This window comes from Setaria viridis, chromosome 9 (assembly GCF_005286985.2).
Source record: "Setaria viridis chromosome 9, Setaria_viridis_v4.0, whole genome shotgun sequence".
In the NCBI taxonomy this organism is placed as follows: Eukaryota; Viridiplantae; Streptophyta; class Magnoliopsida; order Poales; family Poaceae; genus Setaria; species Setaria viridis.
Window position 1 is genome coordinate 20,371,299 of NC_048271.2, and position 20,209 is coordinate 20,391,507.

The 20,209-nt window shown below is 45.1% G+C and overlaps 1 protein-coding gene across 1 annotated transcript; it reads right to left on the bottom strand.

The window, feature by feature from the left end:
• Positions 1 to 17,606: 17,606 nt before the first annotated feature.
• On the bottom strand, positions 17,607 to 18,855 carry LOC117835443 (probable glutathione S-transferase BZ2). The gene is made up of 2 exons (XM_034714789.2): positions 18,188 to 18,855; positions 17,607 to 18,109 (listed from the first exon to the last, which is right to left on the bottom strand). The coding sequence occupies exons 1-2, from the start codon at positions 18,548 to 18,550 to the stop codon at positions 17,729 to 17,731; spliced, it is 744 nt and encodes a 247-aa protein (XP_034570680.2). The 5' UTR covers positions 18,551 to 18,855; the 3' UTR covers positions 17,607 to 17,728.
• Between the last annotated feature and the right edge of the window lie 1,354 nt (positions 18,856 to 20,209).

A 20,209-nucleotide genomic window follows, 5' to 3' on the forward strand; every position in this document is an offset into this window, starting at 1 on the left:
GGGCCGGGCATTCCACGAATGAGCTTTGCATAGTTCTTGCATCCTTCCACAGCTCAATTTAAGACGGGCAAACTGCCTCATCCCGGCGACTAGGTTTTCTCTGCTTTGCTCAACCTGTTTCCAATGCTAACAATGCCTTAGAATATTGAAGGAAAACAAACACTACATTAAGAAAACACATACACAGCAGTATTTGATTTGGTGCCACACCACAAGTTCAACATTTAGTGTCATGGTAGTTTAGTGTTTCTCTCACTATGTAGCATCATGATAGCTTAGTGTTTCCCTCACTGCTATGCTTTGCCACTCCACAACTTGTTAGGCAACTGCTGGGTGCTTTGCGACATATTTCTGAGTTAACGTGTGGCATGGAACAAAACTTACATGTAAGCCATATCAGCATTGGTGAAGCAGCATGACCGACGTCAAGGACAAGCGTCGATCATGCCGTCTAGCTTGCAAATATGCATTGATTCCAATCCTCTGGCTTGGCAAGTTTGTAACTTGATCCAATAACATGCTATCACACAACCGGCATAAGTACTAAGTGGTTGTTTGGATATGAGCAAATTTTAAATTTTGCCTGTCTTCAATAAAATACTGTTTGTGCATTGAGTTCTAATGCTTCCTATACATATCAGTTTCCATACTCATACTGTTGGAACTGAATTGATCAAGGGGCTTACATCCTGTCTATTTCTGGTTCTATTTTTCCTCCTTACTATTAGTGGCCCAAATAGAGTCTATGCATTGTTTTCGTCCTCTTCTATGAACATATTTCATCCTCACCAGTATACAAGTTAGGAAATATATTAGTGTTTCCAACCCTGTGCTTTGTGATGACCAACATAATGCATGGACTATGATATGTAAACTTAATTTCTCTAAAGTTTAGTTCTAACTGCAAATTCCGTGACATATGAAGGAATTGTCATGATCAGGAGTCTAGTACTAATAGAGTGGCATTGTTGCCATACTTGTCTGTGTCTGCTGTGGATGAGAAGCACTGTGAGGTTTGAACATAAGCACCAGGTTAAATTAATCTTGAGGAGCAACAAGGCCTGAGATATGCTTGAGCTTGAAACTGCAAATATGGTTCGCATGCTCATCTGAAGCATGCACTGAATGCTGGCCAACCATGCATTCAGCGCCAACCTCATGATAAGAAACGCAGATACCAGTTTATTCATGTTTGGCCATCATATTGTTTTTTTGCAATTGCTGAATGAGCGACATGAATCTTGCATGCTTCGTGACTCTCTTCTATATAAAAGAAATAGCCACCTTCTTTGGAAGTGAATTCATGCTATGTAAGGTTATACATTTTCCTCTGCTCAACCCAATTGCACAGCAATTGAATATTGGGGGAAACAAACATGAGCTGGTTTTTCTCGTAATGGTTGAGGTTTCGAACATGCTGAAATCATTCCTTGTTTTGAAATAAGAATAATTAAAGAGCGTGACTGAACTTATAGAGGTGAAGAAGATGAGAACTGGATTGAGTTTCGCATGCTTGAATTCAAGTGCCATATGGAACCAAACGTGCCCGTAATCCACAACAGCGTTAGCAAAGCAGCGTGACCAGAATCAACCACAGGGACAACTCATGTGGAGTCTAGCTTCACCGCTTCGGTGGCTGATCTGCTAGCTTCAACTGTGAATGCCATTCGTATGCTCCTCTAAAGCATTACCCTGAAAGCCAAAGGCCAATTGTACGTAAGTACAATGCCATGATCAGAAACATAGCAGTTTATTCATGTGTGTCCATCAGAATTGCTGAATGAGCCACATAAATCTTGCACGCTCTGTATTCCCTCTGAAATAAGAACAAAAAACCCCATTCCTTGGAATTGAATTCATGCCATACAGAGTTATAGATTTTTTTTAACTCTGCTCAATCCAATTGCACAACCTAGAATATTGGTAGAAAGCGCACACCAGGGTCAGAAAATTTAACAACGTATTGTTCTAGATTACTGAATTGTTGACAAGTGAAGAGCAAGATTCTTGTGTTCCGAAATAGCCATGTCCCTCAGCAGTCTAAACTGCTCGAGGTGAAGAAGACAAGGATTTGAGACGAGTAAAGACGATGTTTGAAATGATCACCATTTTGGGCATTGGTCCAAGCTCAGCTGCGAGCAAAAGAAATTAAAAACAATGGCTTGTAATACGATCTGAATGTGGCACTTCTACAAGTATAAATATGCATTCTTAAAAGATACAAACATGCAGCAACAAGTTTTCCTATAACTTAAGTGAGTACTATCCATGGCCATAATATTTCATCTTCACTACTGCATTCTGATGCATGCAGTTAGAATGATTATAGGATGGTTTTGTCTGGTAGAAGAATTACTCCAGGAATATGTTTGAAAATGGTATTTCTAACCTCGTTGTTTTATGATGAGCAACATGACAAAATGGCTGAGGTATGCAGGAAGTAATTATCTAAAAATTAGTAATTCCAAACGAAATGTGCTCGATTTTGATATTTAATTCCGTGGCATATCAATTTGATGGAATTGTCACGATTTGTAGCCTAGTACTTAATGGAGCGTTATTGCCGTCATGCTTATCTGTGTGTTACTGTTGATGACTAAACAATGAAATGTGAACGTAAGCACCAGGTTATAATGATCTTGATGAACAAGAAGGCCTGTGATCTGCTAGCTTGAACTGCAAATGCCATTCGTATGCTCCTCTAAAGCGTTACCCTTACAGCCAAAGGCCAATTGTAAGTTCAGCGCAATGTCATGATAAGAAACACAGTAGACAGTTTATTCATGTGTGGCCATCAGACTGCTGAATGAGGCACATGAATCTTGCAAGCTTTGTATCTCCCTTATAAATAAGAATAAACAACCTTATTCCTTAGAACTTAGAAGTGAATTCATGCCATGTAGAGTTATAAGCTTTTTCCCTCCTCTCAACCCAGTCGCACAACCTGGAATATTGGAGGAAAACCAACACAAGGGTCAGAAAGTTTCTCGTCTTCAATAACAATAGAAGTGACAGCACATTGCTACTTATATTTTTGGTACACATATGACACTAGGTTGAGATTTCTGCAGTCATTGCTATTGCTTAGATGCGAAACCACTATTAAAGCCTCCGTACAACATGCCTAATGTTCTTCTCCTCTAAGACAAATAGCAACACAATCCAACTTATGAATCCACACAGTAACATATTGTGCAAAAAAAAAAATCGAATATATGTGATGTAATGTGGTGATTCCTTCTTTATGTTTTCTTCCAATTTAACAGCTTACTGTTCTAAATTACTGAAATTTTGATAAGTGAAGAGCAAGAGTGTTATGTTCGGAAATGGCCATGTCCCATTGCTGGAGGTGAACAAGCTAGACAAGGATTTGAGACAAGTAAACATGTTTGAAATGATCGCCAGTTTAGCACTTTGTGCATAGCTGCTCCAAACTCAAGTGCGAGCGACAACAATTAAAAAATAATTGCCTGCAATATGGTCTGCATGTGCATTTCTATGATTATAGATACATTCTTAAGAAAGAAAACATGCACCAACAAGTTTCACTGTAATTTATGTGAATATTATCCGTAGTCATAATGATTCTGGTGACAAATCTTTATATGTCAGCACTCAGTATAGATACAAAGGAAAGTTACATTTTTAGATAATGGAATAGTTCAAATCCCTACATCCAGTGCAACATATCTGGCCATTATTAAAAAATAGACCACCCATGATTGGATTAGCATGCAAACAAATGTGAACAGTTTAACAGCAAAGCCTATTACTAAACTGCTACCTTTTTTGCGAAGATTTCCGTGGATGTGGCTCCAAAGAACGACATGCTCTTGTGATGGTGTCCCAGTCCTCCTCCTTCTGAAGCAAGGCCCAAAATCGGATCTAACGTGTGGTCCTGGAAAGGATCTGCAAAAAAGATTGTGTGTATGCTTTATCAAAAACTATATCATTTCTGCTAAGCCAAATGACCTAGCAAACCGCAGTTACCCATCAAGATTAGGCTCTTTTTTATTCCACCTTACCCCTTGAAGCCAAGACCTAAACATATGGATGGCATTATTAGATTTATATAGGCCGAAGGTAGTATATGACATTCAAATAAGAGATGTTAAATAATTTTATTATCATTACAGCAGCAACATTTCAAATTTCCATGCCTGTTCTTTTGTTAGGATAACCCCTCGGTGAAGGAGTTTGAAACTGCCACAATCAAGTTGATCTTCATTAGCCCTGACCAAAAGTGGGATTCCCTGGTTTCTTTCTACATGTTGTTACACCCTAAAATTTTTAGATTTCAGGATGTGATTAGAAAGAATAATTCAAATAAATTTTCTCATAATTTTAAAATTTTCCCAATATTTATTTTTCTTGACAGGAAATTTAGTACAGGAAAAATAATTGGTTGTTTACTGAATTAAATAAAGTGGTTGTGTGTGTTGCATTCATGTGGATGCATTTCTGGGTTTCATGAGTGAAAAAGTTTCAAAAACGCGTTTAGATGATGATTAGGTTCCTCTAAGAATTTTTCAGATTTTTCAGAGATTTATTCTCATTTTACTAGAGCTAAATCCAATTTTTGGGAGGTTCTAGAATCTTTTCACGAGCTCCAAATATTTTATTTGGATTCATGGTGTCCCAATCTATCTTGGGATTTTTCCCAGATTTTTTTTATTTTTCTAGATATTTTTCTTGCATTAAAAATATTTTATAGAATTTTTTGGATTTGTTTTCGCATTGGAAAATCTATTCGGAATATAAGAAAAACTCTAAATTCTTATCGGGCTGGATCTGACCAAACCCAACCCAACCCGCTAGCCTATCCTACCTGGCCCCTTTCCCTCTCTCTGCTGGTGGACCTCGCCTCCCAACTGGCCTAGCATCCGCACAGTTGCAGCTGCTATGCAGCGTGCTGCCGCCTCCTCCTTGCATGTGTGTCGCGACCATTCTCGTGCCCCACTCCCCTCAAGCCCACGAGCCTCCTGCTAACGCTGCCTCCTCGCGCCGTGCCCTCGCCGCTGGGCCACACCGCCGTGAGCAGTTACTGGAGCAGAGCACCACCGTCGGCCCGCTTGATTCACTGGGATAGGGCGCCGCCAGATGAAGCCGCCCTCACTCGGAGCTCCACGAGGCCAAGGCTCAAACCCGTTGTTGTTCGTCGTCGTCAGCTCGTCACCGAAGTTCCGTCCGTACACGAGAACCGAGCCGGCCGCCGGCCGCCACCTGACTTTGTTTCCGGCCGTTGCCATCGTCATCCACCGCCGGTGAGCACACATTTGAGCACCTCTCTCCGATGCGCCACCTGCCCGAGCCTCTCGTAGCCCGAAATGCCAGCGATTTAATCTGCCAGATGCCCCATCCGATTTTGCTTGAGCTTTTGCAGAAAGGCCCTCAGGTAAATCTGTAATGGCATGCTACCTCTTTGTGTCTTGGCCAATCTTCAAATTTCCCTAGATCCAAACCAGCCCTTGCATTTTTGCAGATCTAACCTCGAGGATTCATCTATTCGCAATGACTATTCACTAAGTCTAGGGTTTCTTCTTTGCTAACCCCAAAATTACATGGCTAATTCTGTTTAGGTCTCTGTAGCCTTGTTTAACCCATGGATTACACGTTTAGTTCCGTTTAACCTTGTTCTTGTTGCGTTAGATTCATATAAACTTAAACAACGTTAGAAGCAATGTTAATCATGTTCCCTATTTTATAATTTATTTACAATATTAATATGATTAAATACTTATAAACCTATTTTTCTAATTAAAATATAATTAGAGTTCAACCCGTGTTTTCATAACTAATAACTAATGTAAATTTGGTTGATACTTATTTAAATAACTCTTCCACTTAAAATCTAATTAGAGATATACCTCGACTTTTCATAAATTAACTCAACTTGATTAATGTTTATTTAATTTGTTTATAAATAAAAGGTACATAAGTTATATCTCGGATTTTTATAATTAAATGATAATTTGACTAATATGAATATAAATGTGTTTTTGAATTATATTTGGTTAGTTCAACCCGAATCATAAAGTTATGCGCTTAGATGTTCTCACCTAAATTATTTTCCGAATAAATGTATAATTTGTATAATTTACGCATGCACATATAATTTGAGGTTTATTGCGGCTTTTCATATCTTTAAAGAACGAATCCTGGCAGGATATCAGCAGAGGATCGAGCCACGTCGCCCATTAGCCGGATAACCATCAGACCGGGCTCTCGCGAACCCGTTCAAGCTGAGCATCTCATCTCCCCCGCCGCCCACGCATTTCTCCGCCTGCGGGCTGTGGCTCGCGTGCGCCTCCTCCCGCTAACCTCGGCCTTCCACCTGCCGCGCTGCCCACCCACCTCGTCCGCCCGGTCCATCCCTTTGCCGCGGTCACAGCCTCGCCGCGTCGTCCCCTACCTCATACAGCACAGCACACAGTTGAGCTCAAAATCAGCGACAATGATGGAGCATTCCTTGCCCCGCTCTCCCATGTTCTGAGTCTGCGACCGTTTCGCCGGCGCCGGCCGCGAATGCCGCCGTCGTAGACCGCGGCCGTCCGTGCCCAAGCCGTCGCAAATGACCCCGCCCCTCTTGCCCACAGCCCAGGCACCTATACTCAGCGCGGCCGCACTCCTCAGCCGCATCCTCGCCTGCCTCTTGGCCGATGGCCGCGATTGCGCCGCCGCTGCTGTCGCATACTCTCGCATGGTCCCCGGGGGCGTCGTCCGGACGCCAAGTTCAGCCCCAGCCTGCTACCACTGAGACGCACACCACGTGTTTGACATCAGGCCTCAAGGTCGACCACAACACCAAATACACTGTGACCGCGTACCCCTCGGGTGTCTCCATCAGCGTTTCAGCAGCAGGGTTAACGAAGCTCTCGACATCAGCCAGCAGGTAATGACGAGGTCAGCCTTCAACAAGTGTGTAATTGACAACCAAAAAGATACTCTCGTTCTGAGGCTTAATTAGGGGAGTTCAGCTGCTTTGCTGTTGGATTTGGAGGGCACGATCCAGCAGTCAGGGAATACAGCTGTCACACCCGGTTCCTGGATAAAACCGAATGCATCGCATATGTGTGCCAGGATCCGTTCTCACACATATGTTGACGTCATCAGTGAATACATCAAAGACAGTGCTCCAAAAACGTACATAAACTAGTAGGAACTTTATTACACTCAGCGTGATAGACACGAAGGTCTTTAATCGTTCACCAATAACTTAACACGCAGGCACACACAGCGCAGCTTCTCCACAGGCTTGACTGGTGGACCGCCTGCCTAGAACTCCTCGAAGTCGTCGAAGAACTCCCCGTCGTCACAAGCTTCTGAACAGCGTTTGGGCAAGGGTGAGTACACTTATGGTTGGTACTCAGCAGGTGGGGGAAACATGCAAGGCTTACAAGGAATGGCTCAAGGCTTTAAGCGGTTAGCGTTTTAATTGGTCAAATTTTATTAGCAACACCTAATTACTAGATGTAAGTTTATACCAACCCAATTAAGCATATAACATTGACATAACCCAAAGATAAAGGTAACACAGATTAATCTCATCTTTAAGTTCAATTATCATGTGAGGGTCCAAGCCGCTCCTAACCGTGACCACGGCTGATATATCAGTTTTCACTCTGCAGAGGTCGTACACTTTACCCACAACTCGTGGTCCCCCGTGTCGCCTGGGTTTGCAAAGCCCTTAAACACTTCCTTTGGTGAGTGGCTGGGGGGTCCACTACGAAGCCTTTACAAAGACACGCAGATAACTGGTAGCCCGCTAGAGTTTCAGTAACGATGCGGACCACAACCCGTTAATGAGACAGCACCTTAGCGAAGGCTACTGCTCCGGATCGTGCACCCAACACCTTCCCCCTCCTTGCCCTTTCGGTAAAGCCACCAGCTAACTACATGCCTAATTATTCGGCTAAGATCAGAGCCATGTGATGTTGTGGTTGTACTGTTTTCTTGGGTGGTTCTCCATGTTCCGATTAAAACAAGTGTTCTTCTAATTAAACATGTATAGCAACATAAATAAAGCATGATTAACATGTTTCATGATTAGCACATTACCAACCCAATTTAAGTGACTAGCAAGTCTACCCAACATGATTAAATAGGTTTTCAAGGAATAAGGATTAAAACTAGGTAAGTCCTTAATAGGTATTCCCGTCAAATTTATGCACATACAAGAAATAAATAAAGTGTTTAATCATGATATTATTGGGACAAAAAGAACATGCAGGGGGAGAAGGCCACTTGCCTTCCTCGGCAAACTGGGAGTACACTTCTTCGAACGGTGGCTGCTCTTGGACTTGCTCCTCCGCGAACGTCACGTCGTCTATACGATCACACAAGGCAAACAAACAAAGAATGATTAAAACAGTACAACAAACATATGCAAAGGCTTACAACAAACTCCTAAATCTAATGTTCATGCAGAGATGATCGCGTGAGCGCGAGAATCGCTGAAATCGGATTTAAAACGAAGCAGATATGAGATAAACAAGTTTCAGGGGCTAAAACAGAATTAACTATATACTTCAGGGGCTAGCATGGAATTTTAGAAATATATACTGAACAGAACATGCAAAAATAGAGAAACATAGGGTTAGATCTACAAAATGACATGGCTCGGGTTAAAATAAAAGAATACAGGAACTTCAGGGACTTCTCTGGAAAATTTACAAGACACAAGAATTAAGTAAAAGGAATAACAGAGAGTTCAGGGACTAGATCGCAAAAACTCCATCTTCTTCCGCCAACAGGCAACCAAACACACAGGGGCATGACCGACGGGGAGGGGGTCTCGCCGGCGTGGGTGGAGGCCTCGCCGGCGGCGAGCTCGCCGGCGCGCGGGCGGCGGCACCTCGGTGGGGGAGAGGAGGAAGAGAGGGAGGGAAAGGAAGGAGAGGGCCCTCACCGGAGAAGAACAGAAACTTCACCGGCGAAAGTACGGGTGGCGGTGCGACTTGGGCGGCGGCGCGGCGGTGCGAGAGAGAGGCGGGTGAGTAGCAAAACGGAAAGAGAAACTCTGGGCGAGGTCGATGGTGACCTTTATAGGCCCCGGGGAGGAGCGGAAGGGGCTCCCGGGAGAGATAGAAGGTCGGCCGGCCATTAATGGCTTTGAAGCTTTGCGCGGCCATTTCTGGGGAGAGGAAAGGATGGGGCGACGGTTTGAGGCTGGGAGTGGGGGAGGGGAGACGTCGCGAGGTCGTGGAGGGGCTCGGGAGGCCAAGGGACACCGGGAGGCGAGGGGGCCCCGGCCGGCGGCGCATAGGGGGCGCACGGCACCCGTGCGCCTGGCTCCTGGCGCTTCAGGTGCTGGAGGTGGAAGAAGCAGGCCGGCTGGGCCGGTCGGTGGGGAAGAAAGGAGAGGGAGGTGGCAGCCCAAAGAGAAAAGGGAAGCTCGGCCGGTGCAAGAAAAAGGGGGGAAAAAAGGAGAGGGGAGGTGGCGACCCAAGAGAAAAGAGAAGGGGAGATGGGCCTGCGCAGGGGGAAAAGAGAGGGGGAAGGAGATGGGCCGGCGGATAGGCCCATCTGGCTGGAAGAAGGAAGGAAAGGAAGAGAGGAGGGATTTCGGCCCAAGGAGAGGAAAGAGAGGTGGAGGGTTTTGAGAATTTAAATAGAGTTGAAGTTTTTAAAATCCAATTCAAAATCTTTTGAAATTCAAAAGCAAGCATTCAAACAAAAGCCAAAATAAAAGAGAAAAGAAAACTCTACCAAGCACTTATTGCTTCTAAAATTATTTCAAGTGCTCATTAATTATTTAAAGACCGTAATTTAATTAAAGTAATTTATTTAGTCCTTAGAGCACGAAAAACTAGACAGAGTTGCTTACATTATTTTTATGATGGAATTTTGGGTGTTACAACAGCCTTCGATTTCCTCGATTTCAGAGGCCTGAGAGCCATTGTATTATTCACGTTACTTGTATAAATATTGCTTCTAAAATTGAGTTCAATCTTATCTTTTGTATTGTATATATCAACAACAACAACAACAACAACAACATAGTCTTTCAGTCCCAAGCAAGTTGGGGTAAACTAGAGTTGAAACCTAACAAGAGCCACAAATTAGAGTTCGAGCACATGAATAGCTATTTTCCAAGCACTCGCTAAATCTTTGGGTATATTCTATCCTTTCAAATCTCCTTATAGTACCTTTTCTCATGTCAATTTTGGTCTTTATCTGCCTCTCTTCACATTACTATCATGCCTTAGGGTTCCAGAGGCCTTCGTTGGACATGTCCAAACCATCTCAACCGGTGTTGGATAAGTTTTTCTTCAATTGGTGCTACCCCTAACCTATCGCGTATATCCTCATTCCGGACTCGATCCCTTCTCGTATGACCAAAGACGACCCGCCCTTACCCATTTAACACCGTACCCGGGTTCTGATATGGCGCGTCGCTAAGAGGTTTACGCCCCCATCGGATTTCTCTTGGTTTTCATCTCTATTAGAATGGCTAGGTTTAACGTTGGCTCGCCAAGCCTATCCCCTCCTCCTTTACCAGGGCTTGGGACTTGCTATGTTGAGACAACATAGGCGGAGTATATATGATGATAAAATTGGAGACACCATACCCGGATTCTGATATGGCGCGTCGCTAAGAGGGTTACGCCCCAACGCCAAGTCTATCACAACCCTCCTCCTTTACCATAGGCTTGGGATCTGCTTGTATTGTATATATGATGATAAAATTGGAGAAGTGCTCACTTTGTGTGCTGAGCTGCTGACTATGCATAGAACTGTAGTGTTGTGGCATCCCCTCCCTTCGGATCAACAGTGTTCCTAAAGAACTGATTCGGTAGAGCAAATTGTACCACCTACTACAACCACAATTGGGCCACATAGACCAACAACTTTAACTAATACTATGGTATACTGGGTTGGGGTATTACAGTTGATAGGTGATAACCTCTCACCATAGGACATCTTACTTTTCCAACCTTTCAAATATGTCTTCCATTACTTTCCAATCATTATTATGGAGTTGTTATGGTGCATTGGAAGACCAAAACAGTAAAATGCAGCCTTCCCAATAGGACATCCAAAAATATCCAAATATTCTTGTTGGCCCCTTATGCTTCCTTGTAATAGAATAACTCACTCTTTAGGAAGTTTATCTTGAGACCCCAGATAGTTGCTCAAAAGTTGTAAGTTGTAAGTCATGTTCCATAAAAAGAATTATATCATCTACATATTACTTCGTATGTTTTTCTACTATAAGTGGAAATGATGACGATAAGCCTTATGATCAAGGGGGGGAATGTTGGAATTGATCTTGGCTTAGTCGAACAGGACTAAGTCCTAAGAGGTTAACAGCCACCCACGTTGCCCTAGTCAAGGGGCAATAAACCCAACTAATGGCTTGGTCCCTAGAACGGCCCATACTATAAGAGAGGAACCCTTGGTCCCAATGAGATTAGGCTAATCATCTCGGTATGGGTATGGACTAGATGACCTACGCCGACCACCATCCTCCTGTGATGGTGTCCGTCACTCTGAAGTTCACCCTCGCCACGCCTGCTTCCTCAAGCAGGCACAGGGACATCAACAGCCCTAAGGGCATCTACTGATCCCATATGTTAGTGCAATTAAGTTTTTATTAGTTGAATTCTTAGGTGTTCATGTTATTAGGCTATGAGATCCTATCAATCAGTGATGTTAATTTTCTAACACCTCTTCCGCCGCGATAGGAATCATTGCCAACTTCTCAACTCTAAGGTAAGCCTCTAACCCTTGATGACCCTTTAACCGCTAATATATGGTGATATCCTTTATTGGGAGCTAGTATCATCTTTTGGCCTTGGTGTCAATAATCATGGCCAAGTTATGTAATGCTTGCCATAATCAGGTGCTAATTTATGTAATGATCACCTTTATGTGGGTTCTGTCGTTGGACGTTACTATAAAAAAATATTCATGATCCAAGTTGCTATTTCTGTTCTCAGTGATACCGTAAGTGCCTGCCCGTTGGTATTTGATTTTTGGACGCATATGACACCAAAACTCTGGTTGATATTTCTGCAGTTATTCCTTAGATGTGAAATCACAATGCAAGCTTCCTCTCTAATCAACTAAAGTGTAGTATATTGGAAGAAGACAAGTAGCAAGGCAGACCAACATATGAATCCGCACAGCTGCGCCTCGTGAACAAAGCACTTCAACATTTGTGATTAATCTGGTTATTCATTCTTTGGTTTTCTTCCAGTTGAACAACTTATCATTCTAGATTACTGAATTGTTGACAAGGGAAGAGCAAGATTGTTGTGTTTGAAAATGGCCCTGTCCCTCGAACAACTAAACTGCTGGAGATGAAAAGGACAAGGATTTGAGACAAGTCAATATGTTTAAAATGATCACCGATTTAGCACTTTATTTGCACGCTACTCCAAGCTCAGCTGCGAGCAGAAGAAATTAAAACAATGGCTTGCAATATGATCTGAATGTGCACTTCTACAAGTATATATAGATACCTTCTTACGAGAGACAAACATGCATCCCCAAGCTTGCCTATAACTTAAGTGAGTAACTATCCATGACTACAATGATTCTGGAAGAGTTACTATGGAAAATATTATATAATCCTTGGTTTTTTAATACCTCACATTGCATAGTCTTGGAAAAGCTGATGGAATCATGTTTTCCATCAATTGTTTGGCTGGAATTGCATGAATGCATGCATGCTTTTCATTGTCGTTAGTCGTAACCCCATTCTGATGCATGTAGCTAGAATGATGATAGGTTGGTTTTGTCTGGTGGAAGAATTAGTCCACGAATATGTTTGAAATTTGGAGGTTCCATATAGGCATTCGTTGGATGTGAACATAACAGTTACATACACAAGTCTTGAATGACTGGCAACACTGTGGCAGCTTTGAGAGCCATTGTAGCAAACATGGTCTCATTAAGCCATAGTTTGTGATTTTGGTGATTGAGTGAGAATATAGTCATGGGACTAATGCTTTGTCTAGCATGTACCTTGTAAGTTTCTAGGTTCCAAGAATGCAAATCAAATCACGGTAAGGTCCAAATGATGGTATTCTTGACATCCAAGTCATGGTATTCAAGTATACAACCTATGGTATTTAAGTGACCAAGTCATGATATCTAGATTATTCTATGGTATTAAAGCATCCAAATGATAGAAAAAATATAGAGACAATTTGAAATGAAAAATGCACCATCGGATGGTCCGATGCCCCACCCGAAAAGCGTCGGAACAAGCATCGCAGTAATTGGTACGCTGCGGAGAAAACCAGACAAAGTCAACCATCAGATGTTCCGATGGTCACTTTTTTAGTAGCGTCGGACGAATTCTGAGGGACAGGCTTGGAAGACAGAGAAAGTTCAACAGCACCGGATGATCCGATGGTATGCACAAAAGAAGCGTCGGACAAAGCATATTTTCTTTGATCCTTCACAGAAGGTTTTGGCCAAAAATCCTTCAGCACCGGATGATCTGACGGCGCCATCGGAGAAAGCATCGGAGCAATGACGTCAGGGGATCCAACGGCTATGTGATGTGAATAGTGGCACCGGTTGATCCGATGGGGGCATCGGATAAAGTGTCGGATGAATTTCTAAGGAATTTAGGCGCAAGGAGTCCAACGGCTAGTTGCATCGGATGTTATACTTTTTCGATGCAGGCCAAAAATAGACCATCAAAACATCTGATGGTATACTTTTTCACTAGCCGTTAGAGCAACAGCTCTTTGAGCCCTTGGAGCTATTTATACCCCCACCACTCGCCCATTTGGAGTTGCTGGAGTATCAACGAATGCATTGAAGACCAAGACTCATCAAGAACACATCCAAACCACCAAAAGTGCTTAAGTGATTCATCAAAGGCTTAGCACAAGCATAGGAAAGTGATTAGTGCTAGGTTAGGCCTAGAAAGGAGTAAGTTCAAGGTGTGCCAACCTTGTGATCATGTTCTAGAGTGAACCACTGTTGTACAAACAGGTGTGCCGGTGCCTTGGAGCCATGGTGGCTCGCTGGCAAGTTTTCGACCCTCTGGCTTGGTGTGGAGCGGCGTCAACGACCTTGTGCAGGGGATGTGGCCCCCTTCCTTCGTGAAGAAACTCCTTAGTGGAAATGGCATCAAGGTGACTGAAGAACTTGGCGTGTGCCTTAGTGGCTAAGCCTTTGTAGCAAGTCAAGGGGTGCCTTGGGAGAGACTTGGTGACCGAAAAGCAATACTCTTGTGTGAGTGCTTCAACAACGTGGACTAGTGGTGGCTTAGTACCTACCGATACCGCGGGATAAATCATCGTGTCAAGAGTTTGCTTCCCCTCATCCTAACCTCTTATGTTTCTGCATTTCATACTTGCAACTTGTGTTCCTTTACTTTCATAGTGTAGTATCTTGTTAGGATTGGCTCTAGGTTGCAAAATTTATTTTGGGATGAGGGTTCCACACCAGATCAACCATAAAATGCACTTCTTGGATAGAATGATCTAGTTTACTTACATGAAAAGTAGTGGAAGCCACAGGTTAAGGTTTTAAGTTGCCTAATTCACCCCCTCCCCCTCTTAGACTACGAGCACCGATTCCTTACAGCCATCCTTTGCAATATGTAAGTATGGCACAAATGCTGCTCAAGCTAGCTTTGTGTAGATACGTATTGCTGTTGCATTTTAGAGGTGCACAAATGCTCTATGCAAGCTTGGACATGAAGATTTGTTTTCCTCTTCTCCTTCCAATTTTTTGACAAGTAACAGTAGTAATTTGGAATATTGGAGGAAGACAAATGCCAAGCCGCCACTTGAAAACATGAACCTGAACCACCAGCTGCGCGCTTCCCAGAGCTGGAGTTCATGGTGGAGGAGCTCCTAGAGGGCTCGATGCTCGACGAATCGCCGGCGATGGGGGAGATGACAAGCGGAGAGAACTACGGCTAGGAAGGTGGTGCGCAGCAGGAGCCACCAGCTGCGCTTAGTTGCTTGTGCACGCCAACTTATTGCGTTTAGTTTCTGATTTTCACAAAGCTTGACCTGCCTAGGTAGCAAATCTGAGTAGATGAGAGATTCTCTCCTGCATCTCGTCTCATGTGGGTGGTTGCCATAATGTCATCAGATAGTTTCAAATACACACTGCAGACAAATTGAAGTAATCTTTGTATAGGTTTAATTCTATAATTTGAAAACACTTGACTACTTGAGCAAATCAATGGGAATAAAAAGCTTTTGTTACTACTTGCTAGCCTAGCCTCCATGCACAGCTTATTCTCGCTTGGCTAGAGAAAGTGGCAATCATGTGTTTGTCCGATGAATGTGGGTTGGATAGCAAAAAAATTGCTTGCAACGCGGGAAAAAAAACATGACCAAAACTGATTTTGAGACTCAAAATCTTGGCAACAAGAGAAGCCTCAACCAACCACCATCTCCACCTCGCTCATCATAAGACAATATCAATCATATAACAGCTTAAAACCACCTCTTAACCGTTGAAGTAGAAATAAATTCTACCTAAAAAGTTGAAAGAGCAGATGGCAAGAGTAAAACAGAAAGGATGTTTTCCTCCATTATTTATAACCGCGGCACAGTAACAGCAATGAGAATAAATGAATATTCAGGTTTAATGGACCCGAAGATTTCGCACCTGATTGGCAATTACCATTATTTTCAGAAGAGATAAGGTTACATGGATGGTCATATTGACCAAAGTTGACCCTTATACCCACCAAACTAGTCGTGTAATAGTTCGGAGGCTGTGTGCCATGTGCCCATCAGCTAAAACATTTTTTTCTCTGGGTTTTAAGGGAAAAGGGATGCAAATTACATATCGACCCTCAGCCTGATTCTTCAATTCAACCTAAGGCTCGGGGCTACTCCATATGGAGTGCAACTTTTGTCGCACTTCCATATAAAAATTCAAGAATGAAGGATTCAAGACCAAGTTAAAGGAGGCTTAAGCACATTCTAGCCGCATGATAGTACTCGGGTACATTTGAAGACTCAACACGATGAAGTACTCAAAGAGCACCAAAACTAGTTGGTGAGGTCTACAAAAGTACTCGGAACTGCTGCATTTGACTAAAAAGTACTCGGGGGCTTATTGTACATACATTTATGGGTCCACCAGAAGGTTTGGATAGTCCTTGATGCTGGGCTGGACACCGAGACGTGTCTGACATGGAGGCTACGGTGCAAGATGGCATAGTCTACGTGGTAGGACAGGAACTAGTCGAGGATTGGGAAAACTACTTGTAGCAATTAGAGTAGAACTCGCCTAGTCGAATCCGACTAGTATTCTTGTAAATCAACCGACCTGTAAACCTGCCCCCGGCAATACAAGGCGAGGCAGGGATCTCTTGTAAAGCAATTCAATCTAACCAATACACAGGACGTAGGGTATTACACAATCTAGCGGTCCGAACCTGTCTAAATCGTGCGTCTGTGTTCACCTTCGAGTTCATGATCTCGACGAGCCCCACAAACCAAACACTACCTCGGGCACCCCCTTGGTAGGTTGCCGAGTCTAAACATCGACACATCTCTACCTAATATTAAAGTGCAGTTGTTTCTTCCAACCGTCATGGTTGTTTTGCAAAAAAGTCCCTCAACTTTTTCGTAATCGACTCGCAGTCCTTGGAATAGTTCTTGACGATTTTGCAAAAAAGGTGCCCAAACTTTACTGCAATTGACCCGAGGTCTAGCCTTTCCTCCTGTTCTTTTATCCCGCCCACACAACGCGCTTGCCGACAGCGACGCGGAACACGTGCCACCGCTCCATCGCTCGCGTGGCCAACCCTGCTCGCTCACCACGCACTACTGCTGCTCACTTGGCAGGCAGTTGCTCCCTCGGGCTGTACGCCCTACCCGCCACCTGGACCTAAGGGATGCAGGAGAGAAGAGGAAGGGGAAAGGAAACAATGAGCCGAGTGCCTCCTTGCAGTCAACCAAGTAGAGCCATGTGCTAGCAAGGGGGGAGCATAGTGACAGTCAGCAGGCAACGCAAATAGGGGCAGAGGCCGGGACCTCACACCCCCCTCTTAATGACGTTTATCCCCTTCAGATCCGGAACTAGACCTCCACATCTAGCAATTAGGGGCTCGATTTTGCACTTGATTGAAACGATTTGGAGTGGATTATAGAAGAGAGGTGGATGGAAACGAGAAGAAGAGGAAGACACACTCCTACTCATGGCGGCCAGAGGCGCTGTGGCCTAGCGCTCGAAGCGCAATGAGGCGGCCAGAGGACGAGCAGTTGCCTGGGCGACGGCGAGGACGGCAAGATGTGCATCGCCTGGGTGAACGGCGAGGATGGGGCAAGATGCGGGTGGCACCGATGGACGAAGAGGCAGCGACTGGCTGTATGATGATAAGTACAGGGGAAATCGAATGAATGGATAGAGCGGAGGTTAAGCGGTGAATTTTTTTTATTTCCATGTGTGGATCCCACGTAATAAACATATGGCATCAAACTACCCACAAATATCTTCTACTACTATACTTACAAAGAGAGGACTACTAGGGACAACGCACCAACATACTGTGAAGTGAAGTCAAAATATTAGAAATAAGCGAATAATAACGTGAGATCAAGCAAAGCATTTCTGCTACTATAATATAAGAAAGTAGACATACTTTCTTGCACTCAAATTTGTAAATATGCATCGGCAAAGTTTACTTCATTATTTAAGATATAGAACAAGAAGTGCGCAAATACGAAATACAAAATCAAATAATGAGGGAGAGGTGTTACACAATGCAAACAAGTTGAGACGGTTTCTATCATTTGGACACATCGACCCCGAACTTTGCCTGGAGGAACCTCGTGAACTCCACCACCTTGTCCGTGTCCGGCAGGACGCGCCTGGTGGCGGGGTGCGCGGCGAACCGGTGGCTCCACCTGTCCAGCAGCGGCGTGGCGGACGCGTCGATGAGGGAGAGCCCGTGGAGGCGCTCGCAGGCCCTGAGCGCCGGCAGGAAGCAGCCGAGCGCCAGGTCAAGGAGCCCCGGCGCCGCGTCGCTGCCGGAGAAGAAACCCGCGCCGCTGCTGCAGTCCTTGAACGCCCCCTCCAGCAGCCGCAGAGCCGCGCGGGCGTCGGCGGTGGCCTGCGCGCGTGCTTCCGGTGTCGGACCCAGGGAGACGGCGTCTATCGCCGGCCAAAACTGCCACAAGACACATGCCATCGCCGGTGAACAAGCGTCGCCAGATGTGCTATCTGAAATCGATGTAGACGTTATTACCTTGTCGTCGATGTAGGCGGTCCAGAAGCGGTGCATGGCGCGCTCGTAGGGGTCCTCCGGCAGGAGCAGGGCAGCACCCTCGCCTTCGCCTCCGGCGCCGGCGGCGGCCCGCGCGACGTCCTCGACGTACTGGACGATGACGGCGGACTCGCAGATGGCGCGGCCGTCGGGGAGGAGCAGGACGGGGATCTTGCCGTAGGCGGGATTGGCGGCGAGGAGCCTGTCGCTCTTGCGGGGCCCGAGCGGCTCGTCCAGGAGCTCGTACGCCACGCCGCGCAGCTCCAGCGCCAGCCGTGCCCGCGCCGTGAACGGGCTCAACTCCCCGCCCAGAACCCTCACTGTCGTCGTCCTGCCGGCCGTCATCGACGACGACGGCGATGAGGTGACGAGATCGATGCAGGCCGGCCGGCTGCAGGTCCCGACGTGGCGGAGTTCGTGCGTCGATCTCAGACGGGCGCTTGCCTCTGTTCGGTAGCCGTCTCGCGCCAGAAATTTAAACGAGCGGCGCGCGGCTGACCGGAGCGGCGAGTCGTGTCGGCGTCATTGACTGGCCGGTGTTGGGCTCGTGCGGGTTGGTGGCTTGATGCGAGCTAATTGATGTTGGTGCGTCCAACTCCAGTTCGCGCGCGTGCGTCACGTCATTTGGCTTGTGGTTAGTATGTTTTGCCCGTTCGTTTTTTTATTTCAAATAAAAGTTGCACACAACTGAAGTAAAAAGAGCTTATACCTTTCCTTTTGAAATAATAAGCTAAATTTAGACCCGTTTGGTAGAGCTTATCTTAGTTTCGATTTCACTTGTTTTGCGCAAAATGAGGTACTGTAGCGAGAAGTCGTTTTGTAAGCCAAGCCTAAAATAACCACTATTTTTAGGCCCCCTTTGGCAAGACTCTGGAAGGTGCTTCTCCACCGGCTCCACCTGAAGCTCTGCCAAAGGGTAGAAGAGCAGCTTCAACAATGAAGCCCCTCGAACCCCGCTAAGATGAGCCATTCCACAAAGTAGGAGCCAAAAAATGTAGCTCCCAGCAGCTCCTCCCCGTTTTTGCCATCCCTGTCCTCGGGAGGGACCTGAGGACGGCACGAGGCAGCCAGTAATGGGAGGCGGGGACAGTGCGAAGCAGCCAACAACGGGAGCGAGGAAGGACGGCGGCGGGAGTGCGGTGGAAATGCAGCACGATGGGGGAGCAGTAGGACGGCGGCAAATTTGATCCTTGCGCGGGGGACTAACCTAGAGTAGCAGTGGTGGCCGCCATGGGTGTGTGGTCTGCCGGCCCCGATGCTGGCACGCGGCCTCCCTCCACACCTCAGCCGCTTGTGTAGCAGAAGCAAGTTGCAGCGCAGCAGCAAAGATGGCGGAGGCCTGGGCATCAGCAGCGGAGGAGAAAACATAGGAAGGAAGGAAACGGCCAAACGGATAAGGTCAAGGAAGAACAAATGACCAACAGAAAAGAGAGAGAAAAGAAAAAAAAAGCGTGTAAAAAAGAGAGAAGCATCGGATAACAAGGGAAGGGGTAAAAGGAAAAAGAAATGGGAATGAAAAAGAAAAAAATAGTAAGGATATTATTAGTATATAAAAAAATAATTATTGGTTAATATATAATTATATTCATTAATATTTTTATCACATACAAAACTCAAATTATAAACAAGAGAGAAATCACGAGCATATTGGACATTTGATATCTTTCATCTATTCATGAAAAGCAGAAGAAGCTATTTTGCCAAATGTTTTTTAAAACGGCTTCAGCTACATCAGAGAAGCTGCTCCACTAGAGGAGCCACAACCATAACCCTACCAAACGAGCCCTTAGCTTCACCGACTTTGGCTTCACCGGTGAAGCCGTTTTGGGAGAAGCCCTCCCAAACGGAGCCTTAGAAGAGATGCCACATTGTAATATAGAGTAGTTGTACGTGGTCACTGTGTGGTGTGTGAGTAAGAGAGCTAACAAAAAAACTGTACACCATCGCAGCCTGATTTGCAAACGCGGCCATCCCATTTCTCTATGAAAGAAGACGAACATTGGG